The sequence below is a fragment of the Danio aesculapii genome, chromosome 4, assembly GCF_903798145.1.
Source record: "Danio aesculapii chromosome 4, fDanAes4.1, whole genome shotgun sequence".
Classification (NCBI taxonomy): domain Eukaryota; kingdom Metazoa; phylum Chordata; class Actinopteri; order Cypriniformes; family Danionidae; genus Danio; species Danio aesculapii.
The window spans coordinates 30,258,584-30,280,289 of NC_079438.1; the positions used below are offsets into that span (position 1 = coordinate 30,258,584).

The 21,706-nt window shown below is 41.2% G+C and overlaps 1 protein-coding gene across 1 annotated transcript in view; it reads left to right on the plus strand.

The window, feature by feature from the left end:
- The window catches only part of LOC130222858 (NACHT, LRR and PYD domains-containing protein 14-like), a 41,009-nt gene extending 19,609 nt beyond the window's left edge, over positions 1-21,400 (plus strand). The window contains 3 exon segments of the mRNA XM_056455426.1: positions 3,069-3,242; positions 20,582-20,628; positions 20,877-21,400. Coding sequence (XP_056311401.1) covers positions 3,069-3,242; positions 20,582-20,628; positions 20,877-21,400 — 745 coding nt within the window.
- The last annotated feature ends 306 nt before the right edge of the window (positions 21,401-21,706 follow it).

Below are 21,706 nucleotides of genomic sequence, written 5' to 3' on the forward strand. Positions count from 1 at the left end.
TGCTTGGCGGAGGTTGAAGACGGTGCTTATCCCCGTGGCTGGGACGGAGGACATGGCTGAGGCGAATGATGAGAAGACTGCCTTCTGGGAGATGGAGATGGTGAGCCCCGTCGTGATCGAAAGGCCGTGGTTCTGGCTGAACGGCGGCCTCGAGGTGGAGCCGCGGGCTGAGCTGGTGTGCTCTGCGGGGCTACGGTGCTCTGGGTACCGGCGGGAGATCTCAGAGGAGCCTCGGCAAGGAAGGCGTCGTCCTCTGTGAAGAGATTAATCTCGGACATGGTTCAGCGTCGAAGTTTTGATGCTAAAGTCGTGAGATGCTGCAGGTAAGACAGCTTTGGTATATATAGGGGTTTGGTCAAGAACTGATTGGATAATGGAATAATTGTCAATGACGTATTTGATACTGAAACTACTGAAGTTAATTCATTTTCCTTCAGCTTAGTCCTTTTATTAATCAGGGGTCGCCACAGCAGAATGAATAGCCAACTATTCCAGCATATGGTTAATGCAGCAGAGCAAAAACTTGCACTTATTCTTAAATACTCCAGTATGACAAAATGATAAAGGAATCAGTGTATTTGAAGTTAAAGTTAAGCTGTTGTTTGTGCCCTGGTAAAGTTTTGACATGCTCAGATATTTGTGCATTTTGCAGTTTTTTGTAAACATAAAAGTCTCATGACACTCTTATGACACACACACACACACACACACACACACACTATAAGCATATGTATTTAAGACCTTACAGAAAGGGACCTGGTGGACTCATGTATTTACTACAAAATTATCTCAAAATGATCCTGATTATTCATTCACCTCAAACAATGTATCGGAAAGTTTTGTACAGTAAATATGCTCACATATTACAAGTCAGATATTTTTGAATGAAGGGTGCATTAAGTGAAGTTTCACAAACTAATTTCGAGAGGAGCATGTGATATGATTGACTACAGCTGATCCTCATTGCTAATCATTAGCTAGCCTATCAGATCATTCTAAAACTACTATAAATATCCTGCCTAAACTTCATTCCTTATCTTCGTTTTTGGAAAAAAAACCCCCATCCTTCCCTTTTCCCTCCTCCTCTTTCTTGATCGGGCAACATGGTGGCTCAGTGGTTAGCACTGCTGCCTCGCAGAAAGAAGGCCACAGGTTCAAGTTCTAATTAAGCCAGTCGGCACTCCCTGCGGTGAGTTTGCATGTTCTCCCTGTGTTTGCGTGGGTTTCCTCCCACAGTCTAAAAACATGTACATAAGTGAATCGTAATAGTCACAAGCACTTAACGCATACATAGCAAAAGGGGGCACTCGAGAAACTCCTGATCTCGTATCCCTCCTAATGCTCATTGACCAGGCGGGAACCTTGGTCTCATCTATCTGCGAGCTCAGGGTTCTCTCCCGGGACAGCATGCCAAAACTATCATAGTCGAGCATTATCTAAGTGTGAACTCTTGAATTGATTTTAAAATAACTGAAGGAAACATACACTATCTACAATCTGTGATTATTTGTTGAACATCAACGTTGAACAGCTTAAAACACACATTACCTAAAATCAACAGTCAGTTTTTTCTAATAAAAAAGGTGAAAATAAATAACATGCACTTTTGGAAACAAAATGAAATATTTTCTGTGCTTTTCATATTAAAAGTGGAAAATAAGCAGTATCTCTTCTAAATAAAATAACTCTTGCATATCCTGTACATATCTTAATCATTGCATTTCTTGCATCTTCTGTAAACAAATGTTGTAATGTAAATAATAATTTTATTGTTATGGAAAATATGCTGTCTCAAGATATCTCTGGCGCATCTTATATCTTAATAATCAGCTTAATAATCATTGTCAATTTAGAGCAAAGTAAGGTTTAAGAATGGGTCCATCATCTTACTTGACCACAAATCATCTGGCTGCAGAGGAATAAATCACCCTCAGACTTTAAAGGCTGATTTATACATCTGCATCAGTGATCGCTGTGACCCATGGTGCTTGCCTTGCGCATAGCCGTGCATTGATTTTCTCCAGTGTGTTGTTTGTGTTGCTCTGCAATAGCACTTCTGAAACGCTAGCTGGGTTTTTATGTTCCTCTGTGTCAAGTTTCTTCATGGGGTTTTTGTTTTTTCTGAATGCTACCTTTATGTACAAGAAGGTCAAATTTGCTCATTCAGAGCCAGTAACAGACGTGCAACAACTTTAATCATAAGGTAAACACAAAACAGCTCCTCCATGGGTCTCCATACTTCTAAACACTCACTTCAACTGGCCCTCTGCTGTCTCGCGGCTCTAAGCACTGACCACGCGTGTCAACGCTTCCAAACCGACCAATCACAGAAGCTTGCGCTACGCCTCTTCGCAACATGTAGTTACGTTTTTGAAAGGTGCATAGGTATGCAACCACGCGAAGGCTGCACTGGACCATATACGTGCTCTCAATATAAATCAGTATAAATCAGCCTTAACAGAGCGGGGATCTCCTGATTCCACACACAGTAGGGAAAATGATGGATAAAATCGACCTGTGAAAATTAGAATGATTATAGGTTCTGAATGTAGATTTCGATGATTTTTCGATTAATCACCCATCCCTAGTCTAAGCGGACCGAATAAAAGTTCCCTAACAGACCATCAATGTGAATGTGACTGTCAGGCAGGTGACAAAGACATTAAGAGAGTGGGTTTGTGTTTGTTTTAGCTCATTTTGTTTTAGTCCACAACAGAATCACAATATAAATAATCAAATCAGCTCATTTTCTGTTGTGTTTTCTACAATACTTTAAGATGTCCTTCTGGGGTCAAATGTGGCTTATTCCTCACGGCATTTTACAGATTCATGTGATGTATTATGAACAATGTCTTTGCTCTGTACAGTTATACAGATGATGTTGAGTCCTTGTTGAGTGTTTGAGTGTGTTTGCTGATTCCCGGAATTGATCAATAAGGAGAATTAATCTGGATATGTGTTTTCATCACATGTGTTCACATGAGCAGAAACAGCAGTCGGCACCTTCAGAACACAAAGAGATGTGTGATTGTCCAACTGTGTGATGTGGACTATTGCTGTGTTTGTAGATTGTCTGGCTGTATGGTGACAGAGGAAGGTTGTGGTTTGCTGTCTTCAGCTCTAAGTTCAAACCCCTCACACCTGAGAGAGCTGGATCTGAGCTACAATCATCCAGGAGATTCAGGAGTCAAGCTGCTCTCTGAAAAACTGGAGGATCCAAACTACAGACTGGACAAACTAAAGTATGTGGAGCGTCACTGCCCTTGTGCTTTTACACTTAATGGCTTTAAAAACACACTAAAAAGGTCTTTTCTGATCTTCAGTTTTCTGTGAGGGTTATGGGGTTAGGACACACAGAATATACGTACAGCTTGTAGGGTATTACACTCATGTCTATGAAGAGCAAATAATTCAGTATAAAATGAATCTTGATCTTTAAAATGTTTGAGTGTATTAGGGAAGTTTCTTACATTAACCAGGACACACTATACAGTTTCAGCATTTGAGCTGAGCAGAGAAACTTCTTCATACATTTCTGCTGAAGAATCCTACAATATCAGGTCAGGAATAGGGTTGGGGATTGAAAATTGATTCTGCCTCTGTAATCAGACACTATTTAGTCACTTGTTATAAAATTAACATTTTGTTTCCTCTTATCGTTTACTGTGCACACATTTGTTTTTTTTCAAGCATCTTTAATAATCTAATCATTAGTTTAGAGATGGACTGCAACATGTGGATGTGGTGAAGAATGATGGCAAAGCTAAGTGTAATCATTGTAATAAATTAACGTTACAGCAGGGTGTCTCCATCAACATGACCAGTATCTATGGTTGGTAAATGATTCTTTTCAAGCTGAAGCTCATGTAGCGCCCATAAACTGTTGTTTTACCATTAGATGCAGCTTTGTGAATTGTTTTATTTCATGTTTATAGTGTTTATTCTGCTTTTAATCATTGTATTCTACCTAATTTAGCCTTGAAAATGCTGCATGTGTTGGATGATTGTTTTTTTTTTTTGTGCTAGCAGTTCCTGATACTTTGCATAATGTTTTAATCAAAGACACAACATTTAAGTACTTTCAATGTGCTAAAATAATTGTTAAATGAATTTAAATATAAATCTAAAAATATTAAAAGCATATACAGATGGGGAGATAAGCATTGAACACATCTCCATTTTTCTCAGAAAACAAATTTCTGCAAGTGCTGCTGATGTATGTGCAAGAAAAGAAAAACATAATCAATTTGTTACAAATGAAGTTATGCGTAATAAAATGAAATGACGCAGGGAAAAAGTATTGAATGCATGAAAAAGGGTGGCAAAGAAAGGCAGTGAGAGCCTCTCAGTAGTTATTCTGCAACTCACTGCCCTTCCTCGTTGTAAATGAAAATCAGCTTCTTCAGTCAAACATCTACATTAGCAGGAGCATGAAGATGAAACCAGGGTGGACATTTCAGCAAGACATTGATCCAAAACACAGCCAAGGAAACTCACAAATGCTTTCAGAGGAAGAAAATCAAGCTGTAGAATGGCCCAGCCAATCACCTGACTCCAATCCAGTAGAATATACAGAATGAAGCTCAGATTTGATAGACGAGACCCACAGAGCCATCAAGATTTTTACACTCTTCAAGTCTGTGAAAACCTCACACCTGAGCAATGAACGTGACTTCCGTTTCTATATGAGAGGTGTCTTTAAGTTGCCAGCAGCAAAAAAAAGCCTTTTATATAAAGTGTTAAACACATTTCAGTAGTTCAGCACTTTTTCCTTCTGTCATTTCACAATGATTTGTTTGTTTTGTTTTATTTTTATGTTTGTATGGTTTGAGTTTTTACCCAAATCAGGTTCAATTTCATGTCAGCAGCTCCTTTGGAATTAATATTCCCAGGATTATCATTAAACATGTAAAACAGATAAAGTGCAAATATAGGTCTAGCCTATTCATGAAGTGTGTTTAATCGATCTGGAACTTTAATAAAATATGTTCTAGTAAATTATAAAGATTGCAACAGTAGCCTAAGTTTTCTCCTTTCTCCTTTGATTTGTGATCAGGTCGATGAAAAATGAACCTGAATACCCAAATTAACAGGGCTTAAATGACTTTATTTTATTCTATTATTATTATTTTCATTGGAATCAAAACTGGCTGTCAATAAGAATCAAAATCGATGAGCATAATCAAATTGGAATCAATTTCAGAATTTAAATTCTAACAATACCCAACTCTAGTCAGCAATCTGTTTGTGTAAGGTTTTGGAGCATAGCAAAATTACTTATGTTTTTCGTTTTGTTTTACTGGTTAAATGAACATCTAGCAGAAGAAAAATTTTCTTTAGTTGTTGGAATCTTAAAATTTCTCCCTTTTCAATGATGGTGCTAAAATTATCTTGTTTGCCCATAATTTAAATCTATCATCCAACTTGTTTGGTGTGAAATCTGAATCATAAGCAATCCATTTTAAAACTGGACAATGTTTCAGCAAGTTAAATTCTTTCATCACAGATGCCCAGACATTTAAACTGAGTTTTGTCCATAGCTCTTCTATTTGTTCGATGTATTTTTGTAATTTATTATCTATTAATATGGCTTTAACGGGGTTATTTTTTAAAAGTAATATTTTCTATATCTTTCCATGGGACATGATAATATGGGTTACAGCAGTTTACCACTGTCCTAATGTGTGCTGCTATTAGGGGTGTCAATGTCATTTTCAAAGGGAGACCCAAATGCAAGGGAAGTAAGTCAACAAAGTTTATTTAAATAATAGGCGGACAAAGTTCGGTTCTTCAGGGAGATGCGGAAAGTCACTTAAATGCAAATATATGAACAAAGGCAGTCAAAGTGCACAGCCTTCTTCTGGGCGATGCAGGACTGGTCGAACACAAATCTCCACATCAAAAAAAGTTGTATAGAATAGGACAGACCTCAGGTAGGCGAGCAGATGAATGATCTTCACTCAAGCACAGACTGTGGGCAGAGAATCAGAATCAGTTTTATTGCCAAGTGTGCTTCACACACACAAGGAATTTGTTTTGGCTACAGAAGCTTCCAGTGTATATAAAGTGACAAGTGACAACACAAAATAAATATGAAAAATAAAAAAGATAAACATTAAACAGATGCGGTTAGTCAAGAAACCTGGATGTTGAGTTGTATGTACAGATTGTTATAAATATACAGGTTATAAGTGTACAAGTGCGAATGTAGAAGGTATTGCATTGTATATTGATATAAGGTGATGTGTACAAGTGTGTATGATAAAGTATTGCACATATTTATTGCACAGTAGGGGAATATTTAACTGTTCATAAGGTAGACAGCCTGAGGAAAGAAACTTTTCCTGTGTCTGGCTGTTTTTGCGCTTGGTGCTCTGAAGCGCCGACCAGACGGTAACAGTTCGTACAGGTAGTGTGCTGGGTGTGAGGGGTCCAGAGTGATTTTGCGAGCCCTTTTACTCACTCTGGAAGAGTACAGTTCTTGAAGTGTAGGAAGGGTTGTGCCAGTGATACGTTCAGCAGTCCGGACTATTCGCTGTAGTCTATGGAGGTCGGTTTTGGCAGCTGAGCCGAACCAGACAGTGATTGAAGTGCAGAGGATGGATTGGACGACAGCTGAGTAGAACTGTACGAGCAGCTCCTGTGGCAGGTTGAACTTCCTCAGCTGACGAAGGAAGTACAGTCTCTGCTGGGCTTTCTTCACATTAGAGTCTATGTGAATGTCCCACTTCAGATCCTGAGAGATGGTGGTGCCCAGGAACCTGAATGACTCTACTACAGCCACAGTGCTGTTCATGATGGTGATTGGGGGGAGTGCAGGGGGGTTTCTCCTAAAGTCCACTATCATCTCCACTGTTTTGAGCGTGTTCAGCTCCAGGTTGTTGTATCTGCACCATAACACCAGCCGCTCCACTTCCTGTCTGTATGCAGACTCGTCACCGTTCTGGATGAGGCCGATAACAGTAGTGTCGTCTGCAAACCTAATGAGTCTGATGGAGGGGTCTTTTGCAGTGCAGTCGTTTGTGTACAGGGAGAAGAGCAGTGGAGAAAGAACACATCCCTGGGGGGCACCAGTGCTGATAGTGCGGCTGTCGGATGTGATTTTGCCCATTCTGACTAGCTGCTGTCTATCTGTCAGAAAGCTGGTGATCCATTGACAGACAGAACTAGGAACAGAGAGCTGGGCCAGTTTGTACTCAAGCAGTGATGGGACGATGGTGTTAAAGGCCGAACTGAAGTCCACAAACAGAATCCTTGCGTAGTTCCCTGGTTTGTCCAGATGTTGTAGGGTATAATGCAGTCCCATGTTGACTGCATCATCCACAGACCGGTTTGCTCTATAGGCGAACTGCAGGGGGTCCAGCAGGGGTCCAGTGATGTCCTTCAAATATGCTAGCACCAGTCTTTCGAATGACTTCATGGCCACAGATGTTAAGGCCACAGGTCTGTAGTCATTGAGTCCTGTGATCTTTGGCTTCTTCGGGATTGGGATGATAGTAGAGCGCTTAAAGCAGGATGGAACTTTGCGCTGTTCCAGTGATCTATTGAAGATATGTGAGAAAATGGGAGCCAGCTGGTCAGCGCAGGTTCTCAGACAGGCTGGTGAGACACCATCTGGCCCTGGTGCTTTCCTTCTCTTCTGTTTACTGAAGATCTGATGCACATTATCCTCACTGATCTGAAGTGCAGGGGGGGAGAGGAAGATGGCTGGAGGTGTTGATGGCTGTGTAGGGAGATGGTCCGGGCTGTGTTGATGTGGTATTGATGGCCGTGTAGGGAGATGGTCCAGGCTGTGTTGATGTGGTGTTGATGGCTGTGTAGGGAGATGGTCCAGGCTGTGTTGATGTGGTGTTGATGGCTGTGTAGGGAGATGGTCCAGGCGGGTGTGAGGTGTCTGGTCAGAGGTGTCAAATCTACAGTAGAACATATTCAGCTCGTTTGCAATATGTTTATTGCTGTCGATACTGAGGGACGGTGTCTTATAATTAGTGAAATCTTTTAAGCCTCTCCACACTGATGCAGGGTCGTTAGCTGAAAACTGGTTTTGCAGCTTTTTGGCATAGCTTTTCTTAGCCACACCAATCTCCTTTGTCAATGTGTTCCTGGCCTGATTGTACAAGATCCTGTCACCACTCCTGTAAGCATCCTCTTTGGCCTGACGAAGCTGTCTGAGTTTTGGTGTGAACCATGGTTTATCATTGTTAAATGACAAGTAGGTCCTGGTAGGGATGCATAACTCCTCACAGAAACTGATGTATGATGTTACAGTCTCTGTGAGCTCGTCCAGATCTGTGGCTGCAGCTTCAAAAACATTCCAGTCAGTGCATTCAAAACAGGCTTGTAAGACCTGCTCTGTGTCGTTGATCCATCTCTTGACAGTCCTTAATACTGGCTTAGTAGTTTTAAGTTTTTGCCTGTAAGTTGGTATAAGATGAACCAGGCAGTGATCGGAGAGTCCTAGAGCTGCTCTGGCGACGGAGCGATATGCATCCTTTATTGTGGTGTAGCAATGGTCCAAAATGTTATTGTCTCTGGTGGGCATGTAATGTGCTGTTTGAATTTAGGCAGCTCATGTGTGAGTTTTGCCTGATTAAAGTCCCCAAGTATGATAAAAAGTCCGGGTGTTGTTGTTCTGTCTCTGTGATCAGATCAGCCCGCTGTTGCAGCGCAGTACTCACGTGTGCTTGCGGTGGAATGTAAACACAGACGAGAATGAACGAGGAAAACTCTCTTGGTGAATAAAACGGCTTACATTTAATGAAAAGCACTTCCACATCAGGACAGCACATCTTCTTTAACACAGTTACATCCGTACACCACCTTCTGTTGATGTAAAAGCATGTCCCGCCACCACACGTTTTGCCCGTTGACTCCGTATCGCGATCTGCTCTGTACAGCTGAAAGTCCGGTATCTTTAATGCGCTGTCCGGAATGACTTCGTTTAACCAGGTTTCCGTGAAACACAGGACAGCAGAGTTGTTAAAGTTCTTGTTTTTGCATGTGAGCAGAAGTAGTTCGTCCATTTTGTTAGGAAGAGAGCAGAGATTCGGCAGGTGGATGCTGGGCAGCGCCGTTCTGAAGCCGCGCTGTCTTAGCCTGACGAGCGCGCCGGCTCGCTTCCCACGCTTGCGCGTCTTGTAGCGTTTCCACAATGCACCTGCTCCGCGGACTACAATGTTCCGCAAAACGCCACAAAAATCAAAATCCAGTTCTTGATTAGTTGGTGTGCACTGCCGAATGTCCAGCAGCTCGTCCCTGGTGTAACTGATCGTATTTGATAAACATAAATCAGGACAGACTAACAAAAACAGTGCAAACACTGAAGAGTTTCACACCGAAGCGGCCATCCGCGGCGCCATCTTGATGAGGTCTCCCATTTTGATGAGGTCAGAGGTGAGCAGAGGTGAGCCAACGCAGAGTGGGACGAACGAATAACAGGTTGACACAGGACAAGACTAGAGGAGGTTCACAAGACTCAACAATTCTCAAAACAGGTAAGACGAATAGCTCAAACAGCTTACAGATACAAAACAATTATCAAGCACAGAACGAGGGAAAAGGAGAGAATAAATTGCCAACAATCAGAGAAGAGGGAGAACAGGTGAGTAATAGGGAATTGCTAGCAGGTGTATCCCTTCCAGTCACCTCACATCAAGAACCCGGTATTCAAAGTGGCCGAGGGCTGTGTTAAATGCAGTCTTCCATTCATTTGGTGAAAATAGAAGCCCCCTAAAGGATATCGAAGGCTGACAACAAGAGAGGTAATGGATACTTATTTTTAATGGTGATGTCGTTAAGATCACGGTAGTCAATACAAGGGGCGTAAAGAACCATTCTTCTTTTGAACAAAAAAACCCAGCTGGTTGTCAGAAATATGCAGACTCACCGGGATGGTTGTATAATGAACATTAGAAAGAATACTGCTGTCGAGAGCGTACTTGGTGGGTGTGTCTCGAAGTCTCTGGAGCGGGATGCTGTGCTCAGCAGCAAATGTTTCATCAATAAAGCTCTCCTCCATGCCGGAATCAAGCAGCGCGGAACAGGAAATAGTGGACCCCCCCCCCCCCACGAAGTGTGACGGGAAACAGAGTTTTTGTCTGGGTGTTAGGGGACAGACTGGAAGCGCTCACCAGGAGGTCTTGACTCACTGACGAGCGTTGGCTTATGCATACAGAGAAACGGTGACCTGAGCCTCCGCGGTAAAGACATAATCTAAAATGAATTCTGCATTGCCTCCATCGAAACTGAGGGGGCATCGGGGAACCTGGAGTCAAGTACTGGGAAAACCCCTCGGGCCCCAGCAGGTGCGACGGCGCAAAGCCAATCACTTATCTATACGGATGAAGAGTTTAATAAAGAAATACAGACCGGTCGGCGTCTCGTGAGCATACAGTTCGTCCTTTAACTCAGTACTTAGCCCATCCAGGAAAGACAATGCAGTATCATTCCATCCACACGTAGTGGAAAGAGTGCGAAATTCAATCGCATAATCGGTAACTGAGTGATGCCCCTGGTGCAGAGCAGCGAGAAGTTGAGGCCTCGTGCCCATAGACTGAACGGTCAAATACCTTGAGCATCTCCTCTTTGAAGACGTCATAATGAGTGCAGATCTCCGACTCAGCTTCCCACATGGCAGTTCCCCAGTTCCTTGCTCTGCCCGACAGGAGAGAGAGAGCGTATGTGATTCAGGACCGCTCTTCAGTGTATGTTAAATAACAGACACAAATACACAAGAGGGAGACAGAGTAAACAAAAAAAAACCTGACACAAAATTAAATGTTTCTTTGGTGAACCACAATGCAGACACGGACAATTCGGTATTGGTTGAGTAATAGATCATAACCAGTTTTCAATGCACCGAGATATCGAATTAAACCAAATCGATGGCATGATAATCATAACCGAACCAAACCCTGGGACCAGTGTAGGTTCATACCTCTAGCTGCTATATAATAATCTTTTAGAGAGAGAGAGAGGAGAGCATATCCTCCTTTATCTTTTGACAGCTGCTGTGCTAATTACTACAACTACTTACTGTGTTTTAAGCATACTCTGGGCATTTTTCCTTGCCAAATGAAATGCAAAAGCATTTTATCCCATTCTATGAATTGTTTCTCAGGTAATTCTACAGATGAACACTGAAATAAATATAAAAATGATGGTAACGTGTTTATTTTAATTATTTTAATCTTTAAACTAAAAAATGGGATTAGCTTCCATCTGGTTAAATCTTCACTTGTTTTAACAGTCAGAGGCTCAAAGTTCTTTCTTTGGATTGTTTTTTGTGTCTTTTGTTAGATGATACCTAAATATTAAAATAATATGACAATGTGAATGACTTTTATAGGTGTCACGATTGCTCTCTCACAAAGGCACAGGATCGCAGAAATCTGTGACACATATTTATTTATACAACACTCACTGGAATCACTGGAACATCAACATCAGGAGTCATGGGTTGTAGACAAGCTGGAATGACGTTTCCACTGGGCGGTGGACTGAACAAAATATAGGACTTATATACACAGGACATCACTGAACTAATTACACACAGGGGTGAGACACAGGTGAAACTCATCAGACTAGCAACAGCCGGTAAAAATAAAGCTGCGGTCACACTGGGCTTTGTGTGTGCGAAATTCTGTCGTACGGCGCTGCGAAAAGGGGCGGGATTAAACAAGATTATTAGACATTTAAAAAAAAAAAAAGAGCGATTGCTCCATGTTTTAAATTTCTGTCCAAAGAGGTCATGTTTTGATCATCGATTGGTCTCACGCAGTCAAGTGATGCGATTTTGCAGTTCAGAGTTCACCAAGCTTGAACTTTGCACCGCAGCGAACTGCAAAACTTAACGCATGACCCTGTGTTTCCGGTCTGACGCATTCTATGGGAGCCCAGTGTGACCGCAGCTTAAAGCTGCCATGAGAGCGCATCAGCTGCACGGTTGAGCTCGCCCAGAATATGAATGGCACGCAGCAATTTCAGCTACGTGTGACTCCAGAGGAGCAGAAGGCGAGCGAGCTGAGAGATGCAGCGAGAGCGGATATACGCCACCGCGCTGTCCGTCCTGACCAGCACGTGTTGTCGCTCCAGGACCAGTAAAAATGGGCGGAGAGCGAAAAACACTGCCAACAGCTCTAGGCAATTTATATGCCAATGCAACTGGTTTGCATTCCACAGGCCTGACGAAATGCACGGAACCTGCGAGCCGGAAGGCTGCCTGCTTACGAGGTGCTTGATGCGGCCGCTTCGCCGAAGGCGGGGGTGGGACAGCTCTCATAGGCGGGTGCCTTGGGCAAGGAACAGCAGATATAGATGGCAGAGCAGTCTTACGTTCCCGCTGATAGATGACATTGCATCTGACTGCTCTCTCACCGCCTTGCATTCCTGGGTGAATTCACAGACGGTGTCGCCGAACAGGCCAGCCTGGGATATGGGGGAGACAAGAAAGCGAACTTTGTCAACTTCACGCATATAGCCAGAGGGGGTGGTCCTGGACCACTAAAGTGGCCATTGACCTTACCAGCACACACGCAGCGGATTTAGTGGTCTAAAGAGCAAAGTCGGTTGTGGTGCGTACTTTGTGCAACCAGCCTGGGTCGGAACCACCCACATGCAGCTGAGCCAGCGCCTGTGCTTGGTAGCTCTAGTAGGTGGCCATAGTGTGCAATGCCGAAGCAGCCTGGCCCACAGCTCTGTAGGCTCTGGCTCTGAGGAAGGAAGATAACCTGCAGGCTTTGGATGAGAGACAAGGTGGACCCCGCCAGGAAGAGGTCCCACGCAGACAAAGATTGACCGCAATGGCGTGCTTGACCCGCGGAATCATCTCATAACCCCTGGCTGCTCCACCGTCAAGAGTGGTGAGGGTGGAGGCGCACACAGTTCGGGCAAGGGGGAAGAAGGGGACGTGAGGCCTAGAAGGTCTAGTCTTCTTGGTATCCTCAACGTAGCACCCATTTAGTCGGTCCGGCCGCGAAGCTGGGAGATGAAACATTTCCAACCCCACGGCCAAAGCAGCCCGGGAAAGCACGGCTAACATGTTTGTTTCGGGATCCGACACAGTGCTCACCTGCCCGGAGGGGGGGAGCGGGTCTGGATCCTTGTCAGACAATGAAAGCTCTTCGATGCAGCTTTGGATGTCTGATCGAGCGAGAGGGCTACCATCTGGTTAGACGGATCACTTCCTCCACTCGAAGCTTGGATGGAGCGCTTGGAGGAGTGGGAGGTCTGCAGGCCCGGAGGCGGTGGATTTACTCCCACTGGAACCCTCAGATCTGCCCGAGTGCCCACTGCAGTGCAGGGGACAGCTGGGGTGGTTCGCCCTTTTGCAAGAGCGAGCCGCGATCTTAATTGCACTAGAGACATGCCATCACAGTGACGGCATGGACTGCCCGCGAGCACCGCATTAACATGTTGGACCCCTAGGCATGCAATGCAGTGCTCGTGCCCATCATCCGGGGACTGCAAACCCTCGCATCCAGAAATGCAGTCGGAGCGAGATCTTGAAAAAGATGCACTGCTCGACTGTGTTGCTCTTTTAGGGAAAGTGCAACTATACAAATCTATATGGAGTACCGAACCCAAAGCAGGAAAGGGGGAAACCCAGCTCGACCGTCTGCCGCCGTGTGTACCACACTCTGGACCGGGAGGCCGCTCTCGTTCACTGTTTCTCTGAAGCTGATTTCGAGGAACCCTCATCGACTCTCTCAGAAGCTTGTGAAGCGAAAAGGATGCTCAGCTTGTGTGTATTTGTGTGTGTGTATTTGACAATATAGAAATGTATTTATATTTATAATATCATATTGTAGAGGAACTAAAATCAATTAGATAGAAAAAACTTAAATGAAAGAAATAAAAAAAACAAATGATGATTAAATTGATAAATTCTACAGATGAAATAGATGCACAATATGTAAAATATGTGTGTGTGAGTGAACTTAATAATGGTTTAATAATAGTCTGTTTAAAAATTATTCTGGCATACATGAGGCTGTGTTGTATAAAATGAATTGACTTCAGAACTCTTTTGTTTTATAGTCGGCCAAACTGAAGAGATCTTTTGATAATGAAAAAGTGAATTATTGAAATTAATAAAAAGTAAATGTGTCCCCCTCCCTTTACATTAATTGATACTGAATGATTTCCTCTTCATAGACATGATTGTTCTACTCTACAAGCTGTATCTTCTGCATGTCCTCACTAGAGTATGTGAGCGGTGGAAAGTATTTTCTATCTACAGAAAGTAAGGATTTAATGAATGCTCTGCACTTATATCACAAACCTCTGTCACAAAACAGCTCCATTTAAATACAAAGTCAATATATTAATATTAAGTAAATATAATGTCTTGAGCATCTGATTTTACCTCAGCAATTGTTTGCTTTCAGTTTCTCCATCTCACTCGCAGTGAGTTCAGTGTGTTTTAATGAGTAATACTGGCCTTAAAACAAGAAATACACTATCTCCATAATTTTTTTTCATATCAGTCGATATCGATAATTATCACTATAAATCTCAAATCTTTTTATCTATCAATTTTAAAGGCTTTTCAGCTTGCCAATCCCTTTGTGCAGCTGACTTACCACATTTTGTGAAATGTTTTAGCTGTCTGACAATATATATATATATATATATATAAAAAAAACTCAATTTTTTTACCATTTTTGAGCATTTACTGCTCAAGATTTTAACATCCAAAGACATATCCCTACAAGGCATTGTATATTATCGTTCAACATCAGAAAATATATAAAGCAGGTTTGGAACTAGTAAAAGGTGAGTTATTAGTGACAGAATTTTCAGTTTTGGATGAACTCTCCTCTTAATAATGAGTATATGGTGAATAATGGGTGAAATATCATTTAATATATTATATTTAGGGATGCTAACGTTTATTTGATGATCAGTTAATTGTCGATAACCTTTTAATCAACAGACCTTATTGATGACCGATTAAGCATGGACACTTAAAGGATAAGTTATGCTTTGTGCTGTGACATGCGTCCACGACTTCACACATTACCTTACCATATGAAGTTACTTTATAGACATGGCAAATTGCGGGACACCCTGCTATGCACAGATATCGGTTATATCTGCAGGTGTTTTAACCAATTTTATCTCACAGACTGGCACTTAGAATGGAATAGACTTATGCAGACTCTCATTTTTAAAATTGTGCATTACGGCCACCCATGCGGGGAGCATCTCCATTCACACTCCATTCAGTTTCTGAGTTCTCTTCTGAGTTATATTACCTTCTTCTGAGGTAATCTAAAAATACTTTCAGTGCTGCAAATAGTTTGAAAAGACTGTCCTGGCTCATTCAAACCACTTGATTAAACAAAATAAATTGAAACAGTAAAAAAAAGTTTAATATAGGCTTGATTTGGTGCTGAAGCATATAGGGGGTCGGCAGACTTGTTTTGAAGTGCTTCCCCTCAAATGTTATTCATTCTTGTTTAATTTGTAGATAACTGACCAACAAAACAAACAACAAAAACAACAACAAAAAAAAAAAAATGGCACAAATTATACCAAATGAAATTTGTTTCTAAAAGATAATTTTTCAAAGAAAAATATATGAAGTGTCTATTTTTGTTCTGCCCGTTTTGTTCTGTTGTTTTGGCCCATCTTACACGCGGTGACTTTTTTTTGCTTAGTGGAAAATAAAGATTTAATTAATGATCCACTGTTGTTGTGTCACAAACATCTGTCAAATATTTGCTACAGTTTTAATATAAATCATTCATTCAAATATTATGTCTTCTAATCTAATAGCATCTAATTTCTCTGAGCTAATGAGCTTTCATTTGCTCCGTTTCACTCACGAGTTCAGACGACGGATTGTTTAATTTAAACAGGCCACAATTTAGTTTGCCTGCAGCGTTAATCTGCCAGGAAAATATGCATTTAAAATAATTCAATTCAATTCAATTCACCTTTATTTGTATAGCGCTTATACAATGTAGATTGTGTCAAAGCAGCTTCACATAAAAGGTCACAGTAAATAGGAACAGTGTAGTTCAGTTTATAGTGTTGAGTTCAGTGCAGTTTAGTTCAGTTCAGTGTGGTTTAATAATCACTACTGAGAGTCCAAATACTGAAGAGCAAATCCAACGATGCGCAGCTCTACAGATCCCGAACCATGCAAGCCAGTGGCGACAGCGGAGAGGGAAAAAAAACTTCACTAAAGGCGGAAGTGAAGAAAAAAAAACCTTGAGAGAAACCAGGCTCAGTTGGGCACGACCATTTTAATTTCTCCGCTGGCCAAACTTTTGTGCAGAGCTGTAGTCTCAGTGGCGGAGGCTGGAAGCTGGCCTCAGCGAAGACTCGTCTGTCTCTGGAGCGTCACAGGAATCAGTCTCATGTTCTCCACTCCTCCATGACCATCACAGTAGCTGCTCAGGATTCGGCCAGGTCCAGGATATAAAAAACCTTGGGATCATCTCGTCGTTGGTCTTGGATCGAATCAGTGACTCTGCATAGTCTGAGGGCCTCGGGAAGAGTATCCCCAGGTGGAAATGGAGAATAAAGAAAATAATTAGCGTAGCTGATGTTCACAGTGTATATCAACAAGATGCATAACCTGTGTGGAAGCCCCCAAGTGGTGCACTAAGTGTATGCTTTACTGAACAGATAGGTCTTTAATCTAGTTTTGAATTGGGAGAGTGTGTCTGAGCCTCGGACGTTATCAGGAAGGCTATTCCAGAGTTTAGGAGCTATAAATGAGAAGGCTCGACCTCCTTTACTCGACTTTGCTATTCTAGGTACTACCAGAAGCCCTGAGTTTTGAGACCTTAAAGAGCGAGTTGGATTGTAGCGAGACAGAAGATTGGTTAGATAAACAGGAGCTAGATTATTTAAAGCTTTATATGTAAGAAGCAATATTTTAAATTCAATACGAAACTTAACAGGCAGCCAGTGTAAGGAGGATAAAATTGGGGTGATGTGATCAAATTTTCTAGACCTGGTAAGAACTCTGGCAGCTGCATTTTGTACTAGCTGAAGTTTGTTAATAGAGGATGCTGGGCAGCCAGCAAACAGTGCATTACAGTAGTCCAGCCTAGAAGTCATAAAAGCATGGACTAGCTTTTCTGCATCTGAGATGGATAGCATACTTCGTAACTTAGCAATATTTCTCAGATGAAAGAAAGCAGTTTTTGTGACATGGGATATATGATTTTTAAAAGTTAAATTACTGTCTAATATGACACCCAGATCTTTTATAGTAGAACTAACGCTAACTTTGTATCCCTCTAATTGTAGGTCGAGTTTTGAGATCTGCTGTGTACAGGATTTAGGCCCAATAAGTAATAATTCTGTTTTGTCTGAGTTTAAGAGAAGATAATTGTTGGTCATCCAGTCTTTAACATCTTTAATACACTCAGTTAGCTTGGACAGATTAGACGTCTCGTCAGGTTTAGTTGAAATATATAATTGAGTATCATCTGCATAGCAGTGAAAGCTGATACCATGTCTTCTAATAATGTCTCCCAGGGGTAGCATGTATATTGTAAACAGCAAAGGGCCTAAAACTGATCCTTGAGGCACCCCGTATTTTACTGGGCTGATTTGTGAAGGCTGTCCATTAATATTCACAAACTGGTAACGGTCAGATAAGTATGACTTAAACCATTGTAGGGCATGTCCCTGGACACCTGTAGACTTTAAGCGATTAATAAGGATACCATGGTCAATGGTGTCAAATGCCGCACTAAGATCGAGTAGAACTAATAGCGAGATGCACCCTTGGTCAGCAGCTAAGAGTAAATCGTTGGTTATTTTCACTAATGCAGTTTCTGTACTGTGATGAGCTCTGAAACCTGACTGAAACACTTCAAAAACATTGTTGGTCTGCAGAAAGGAGCATAATTGAGCAGAAACAACTTTTTCTAGTATTTTAGATATAAATGGAAGGTTTGAAATAGGCCTATAATTAGCTAAGTTGCTGGGTTCCAGTTGTGGTTTCTTAATAATAGGTTTAATAACAGCTAACTTGTAAGGATTTGGAACATGGCCTAAAGATAAAGAAGAGTTGATAATGTTAAGAAGAGGTTCTCCTATAACAGGTAGCAATTCTTTAAGTAACTTTGTTGGAATTGGGTCCAATATACACGTAGCTGATTTAGAGCTATTTATAATTTTGTCTAGCTCTTCCTGTTTTATGATTTTAAAGCACTGTAGGTTATTTAGATTCAGAGACGTGTTTACTGGATCTGAAGTATAAGGCGGTGCAGAAAGTTTAATATCTCCTATTTTCTGTCTAAAGCCTTCAATTTTATCACTGAAAAAGTTCATGAAGTCATCACTACTAATTTGCGGTGGAACGTTTTGTTCCAAAGATGACCGATTATTTGTTAATTTAGCAATGGTGTTAAATAAGAATCTAGGATTGTTATGATTATTTTCTATCAGTTTGCGGAGGTGCTCAGCCCTGGCAGATTTTAAAGCCCTCCTATAGCTGGACATACTGTCTTTGTATGCAATTCTAAAAACTTCTAAATTAGTTTTTTTCCATTTACGTTCCAGGGCACGGGTTGCTGTTTTGAGAGCGCGGGTATGACTATTATACCACGGTATAGATTTATTCTCTCTAGCCTTTTTTAGTTTGATGGGTGCCACGGTATTTAGAGTGCTAGTAAAGATGGCATCCATACTGCTGGTTACTACATCAAGGTCATTTGCGTTTGCGGGTGCATTTCGAAGTAGAGAAAGATCAGGTAAGTTATTTATAAATTCATCTTTAGTGGACGGAACAATAGTTCTACTAGGACGATATATCGGAGCGGATCTGCTAATTTCAGGTAAACACAGCTTATATAGTAAGAGGTAGTGGTCTGTAATATCATCACTTTGTGGTATAATGTCTACATCAATGACCTCAATTCCATAAGACAGAATTAGATCTAGTGTATGCTTTAGGCGATGGGTTGGACCAATAACATTTTGCTTTATTCCTAGTGAGACCAGCAAGTCCGTAAACGTGAGCCCTAATGTGTCGTTAGCGTCATCTATGTGGATGTTAAAGTCTCCTACAATTAGTATTTTATCAGTTTTAACTAGTAAGTCAGAGATAAAATCAGAAAATTCTTTTAGAAAATTGACATAGGGTCCTGGGGGTCTATATATGGTGATTAGAGCGAGAGATAACAAAGGTTTTTGCATAGTGTTTGGAAGGACAACATTAAGTGCTAGTACTTCAAAGGAGCTAAATATAAGTCCGTTTCTCTGATTAACATTAAGAATATCACTAAAGATTGACGCGACTCCACCACCACGACCAGTTTGACGAGCCTCATGCTTATATAAGAATCCTGGAGGAGTTGCCTCATTTAAACTAATATAGTCATTTTGTTTCAGCCAGGTTTCAGTGAGACAGAGTGCATTAAGATTGTTATCTGTTATTATTTCATTTATGATAAGTGCTTTAGGTGCTAGTGACCTGATGTTTAGGAGACCAAGCTTCATGAAATTTGTATTTTCACTTTTTAGTGTTTTTTTCTGGTTTAATTCTTAATAGATTATTTCTGGAGCACACAGTACGTTTGTTTCTTGATCTAATAATACGAGGAACAGACACAGTCTCTATGTGGTTAGCTAGGTATGCATTACTGATATTTATGTGGGAGGAATAGGAGTCTATGTGGAGTCTATGTGGCTAAATTGCGAATTTTGTGAATTTTTACTTACTAGTCAGATAGAGCGAAGTGTTCTGGAGATATAATACATTATATATAAAGGCTGGTTATTTTACCGCTGATGAGGGACAATAATGGTAGGCTATTACAGATTTTAAAGACAATATCTTTAATTAACAAGCTTGACAACAACAGACCCTATCAATGTTGCAACGAATACCCTTAAATAAAGTACCCAGTAGTTTACAGAAAGCATCAAGTGTTTTTGAGATTTTGTGGTCTGTCATATAGCTGTCCTTTAATCTTTTTCTCATAAGGCACGGCTTTTAAAAATGATGACATGAGACTCTGCTGGGTAGTTGTGCTGATGCTGAGTGCCCGTTTTTGTCAACAATAACTGGGACTGTGACCTCCGAGCTAGTCATGGATGATGCATCATTTGAATAATTTTCTTTACTGTCGCTCATTCTCTTGCTCCTCCAAGTGCAACTGACACTGTATGGCTGTAAACTAATACTATGTGTGGCATCTAGTGTTGCAGGCTGCAAAATGCCTGTGCAGCATTACGCAGAACTTCTTGAACTGTTATTATCATTTTATCGAAAAAATATATATTGTGATAGTTATCGTAATCAAATTATCCCTAGTATATATTCTGTTTTCTATTTCCACAGATCAAAAACCTCTGTGTCTCATTCAAAAGCTGATTTTACAGCTACAAACACACTAATGTTGTTTAATGCAGTTATTAATGCATTGATATCATTAATTGTTGATCAGCCAATCGGAATCCAGCATTCAGCAGACACTGTAAATGTCTTATTGTAATGAATCTGCATAATGAGTGATGTTTGATCAGAATAATTCTGACTGCACATCTGCTGAAAAATAAAGTGTGTGCAGTGTTTGTTTACTGACTGAATGTCAATCTGTGTTGACAGTCTGGATCATGGAGGAGAAAAAAGGATTATAGCTGGACCATGCAAATGTATGTCTACACACCCACACACAAACACATTATCTCATTCAGACACACTCACAGGCACATTCTTCTTTTCTTTTTCACACACACATGCTGTCTCTCTCTCACACACACATACTTTCATAGACACACACGCACACAAACAAACACCAACTCACAGACGCTCTCTCACACACACACTAAAACACACATTCTCTCACACACACAGACACGCACAGCTGTTGTGTTATAAATGTGTCTCTTCTTGTGTTTAGGGGTCTGTTCTCTCACACTGGATCCAAACACAGCAAACACTGAACTCATTCTGTCTGAGGAGAACAGAAAGGTGGAGTGTGTGTGGGAGAAACAGTCGTACCCTGATCATCCAGACAGATTTGATTATGATCCTCAGGTGTTGTGCAGAGAGAGTGTGTGTGGATGCTGTTACTGGGAGATTGACTGGAATGGAAGTCATGTGTGTATATCAGTGTCATACAAGAGCATCAGGAGGAGGGGAAGAGGTGTTGAGTGTGCATTTGGATCTAATGCTCAGTCCTGGAGTTTGCTCTGCTCTTCCTCCAGTTTCTCATTCAGACACAATAACACACACACTCGTCTCCCATTAAAGTCGATCAGCAGTAGAATAGGAGTGTTTGTGAATCACAGTGCAGGAACTCTGGTCTTCTACAATATCTATAAAGACACAATGAGACTCATCCACTCAGTCAAGACCACATTCACTGAGCCGCTCTATCCTGGGTTTTGGGTTTATTCTGGATCATCAGTGAAACTGTGCTGAAGACTGAGGAAAAATTTACCTATAATCATCTGTTCTGCAGGATCAGTCAGTAACATTGTAATGATTTGTAGTCTCCTCTCTCTCTCTCTCTCTCTCTCTGTGTGTGTGTGTGTGTACACATGCATCTCTGCTTTTTGCAGTTTTTATTTCAAATGTTGTTTTGTATTGTCACATCAATTATTTCTAATATTTGGTCAAACTGATTTTCATAAAGTGTCTTTTACAAACACGGTTTATTAAGATCAGGCCTTCAGGAGACAATGTCAAATTAGATACATATATTTTTTATTTAAATATGTAAAATGT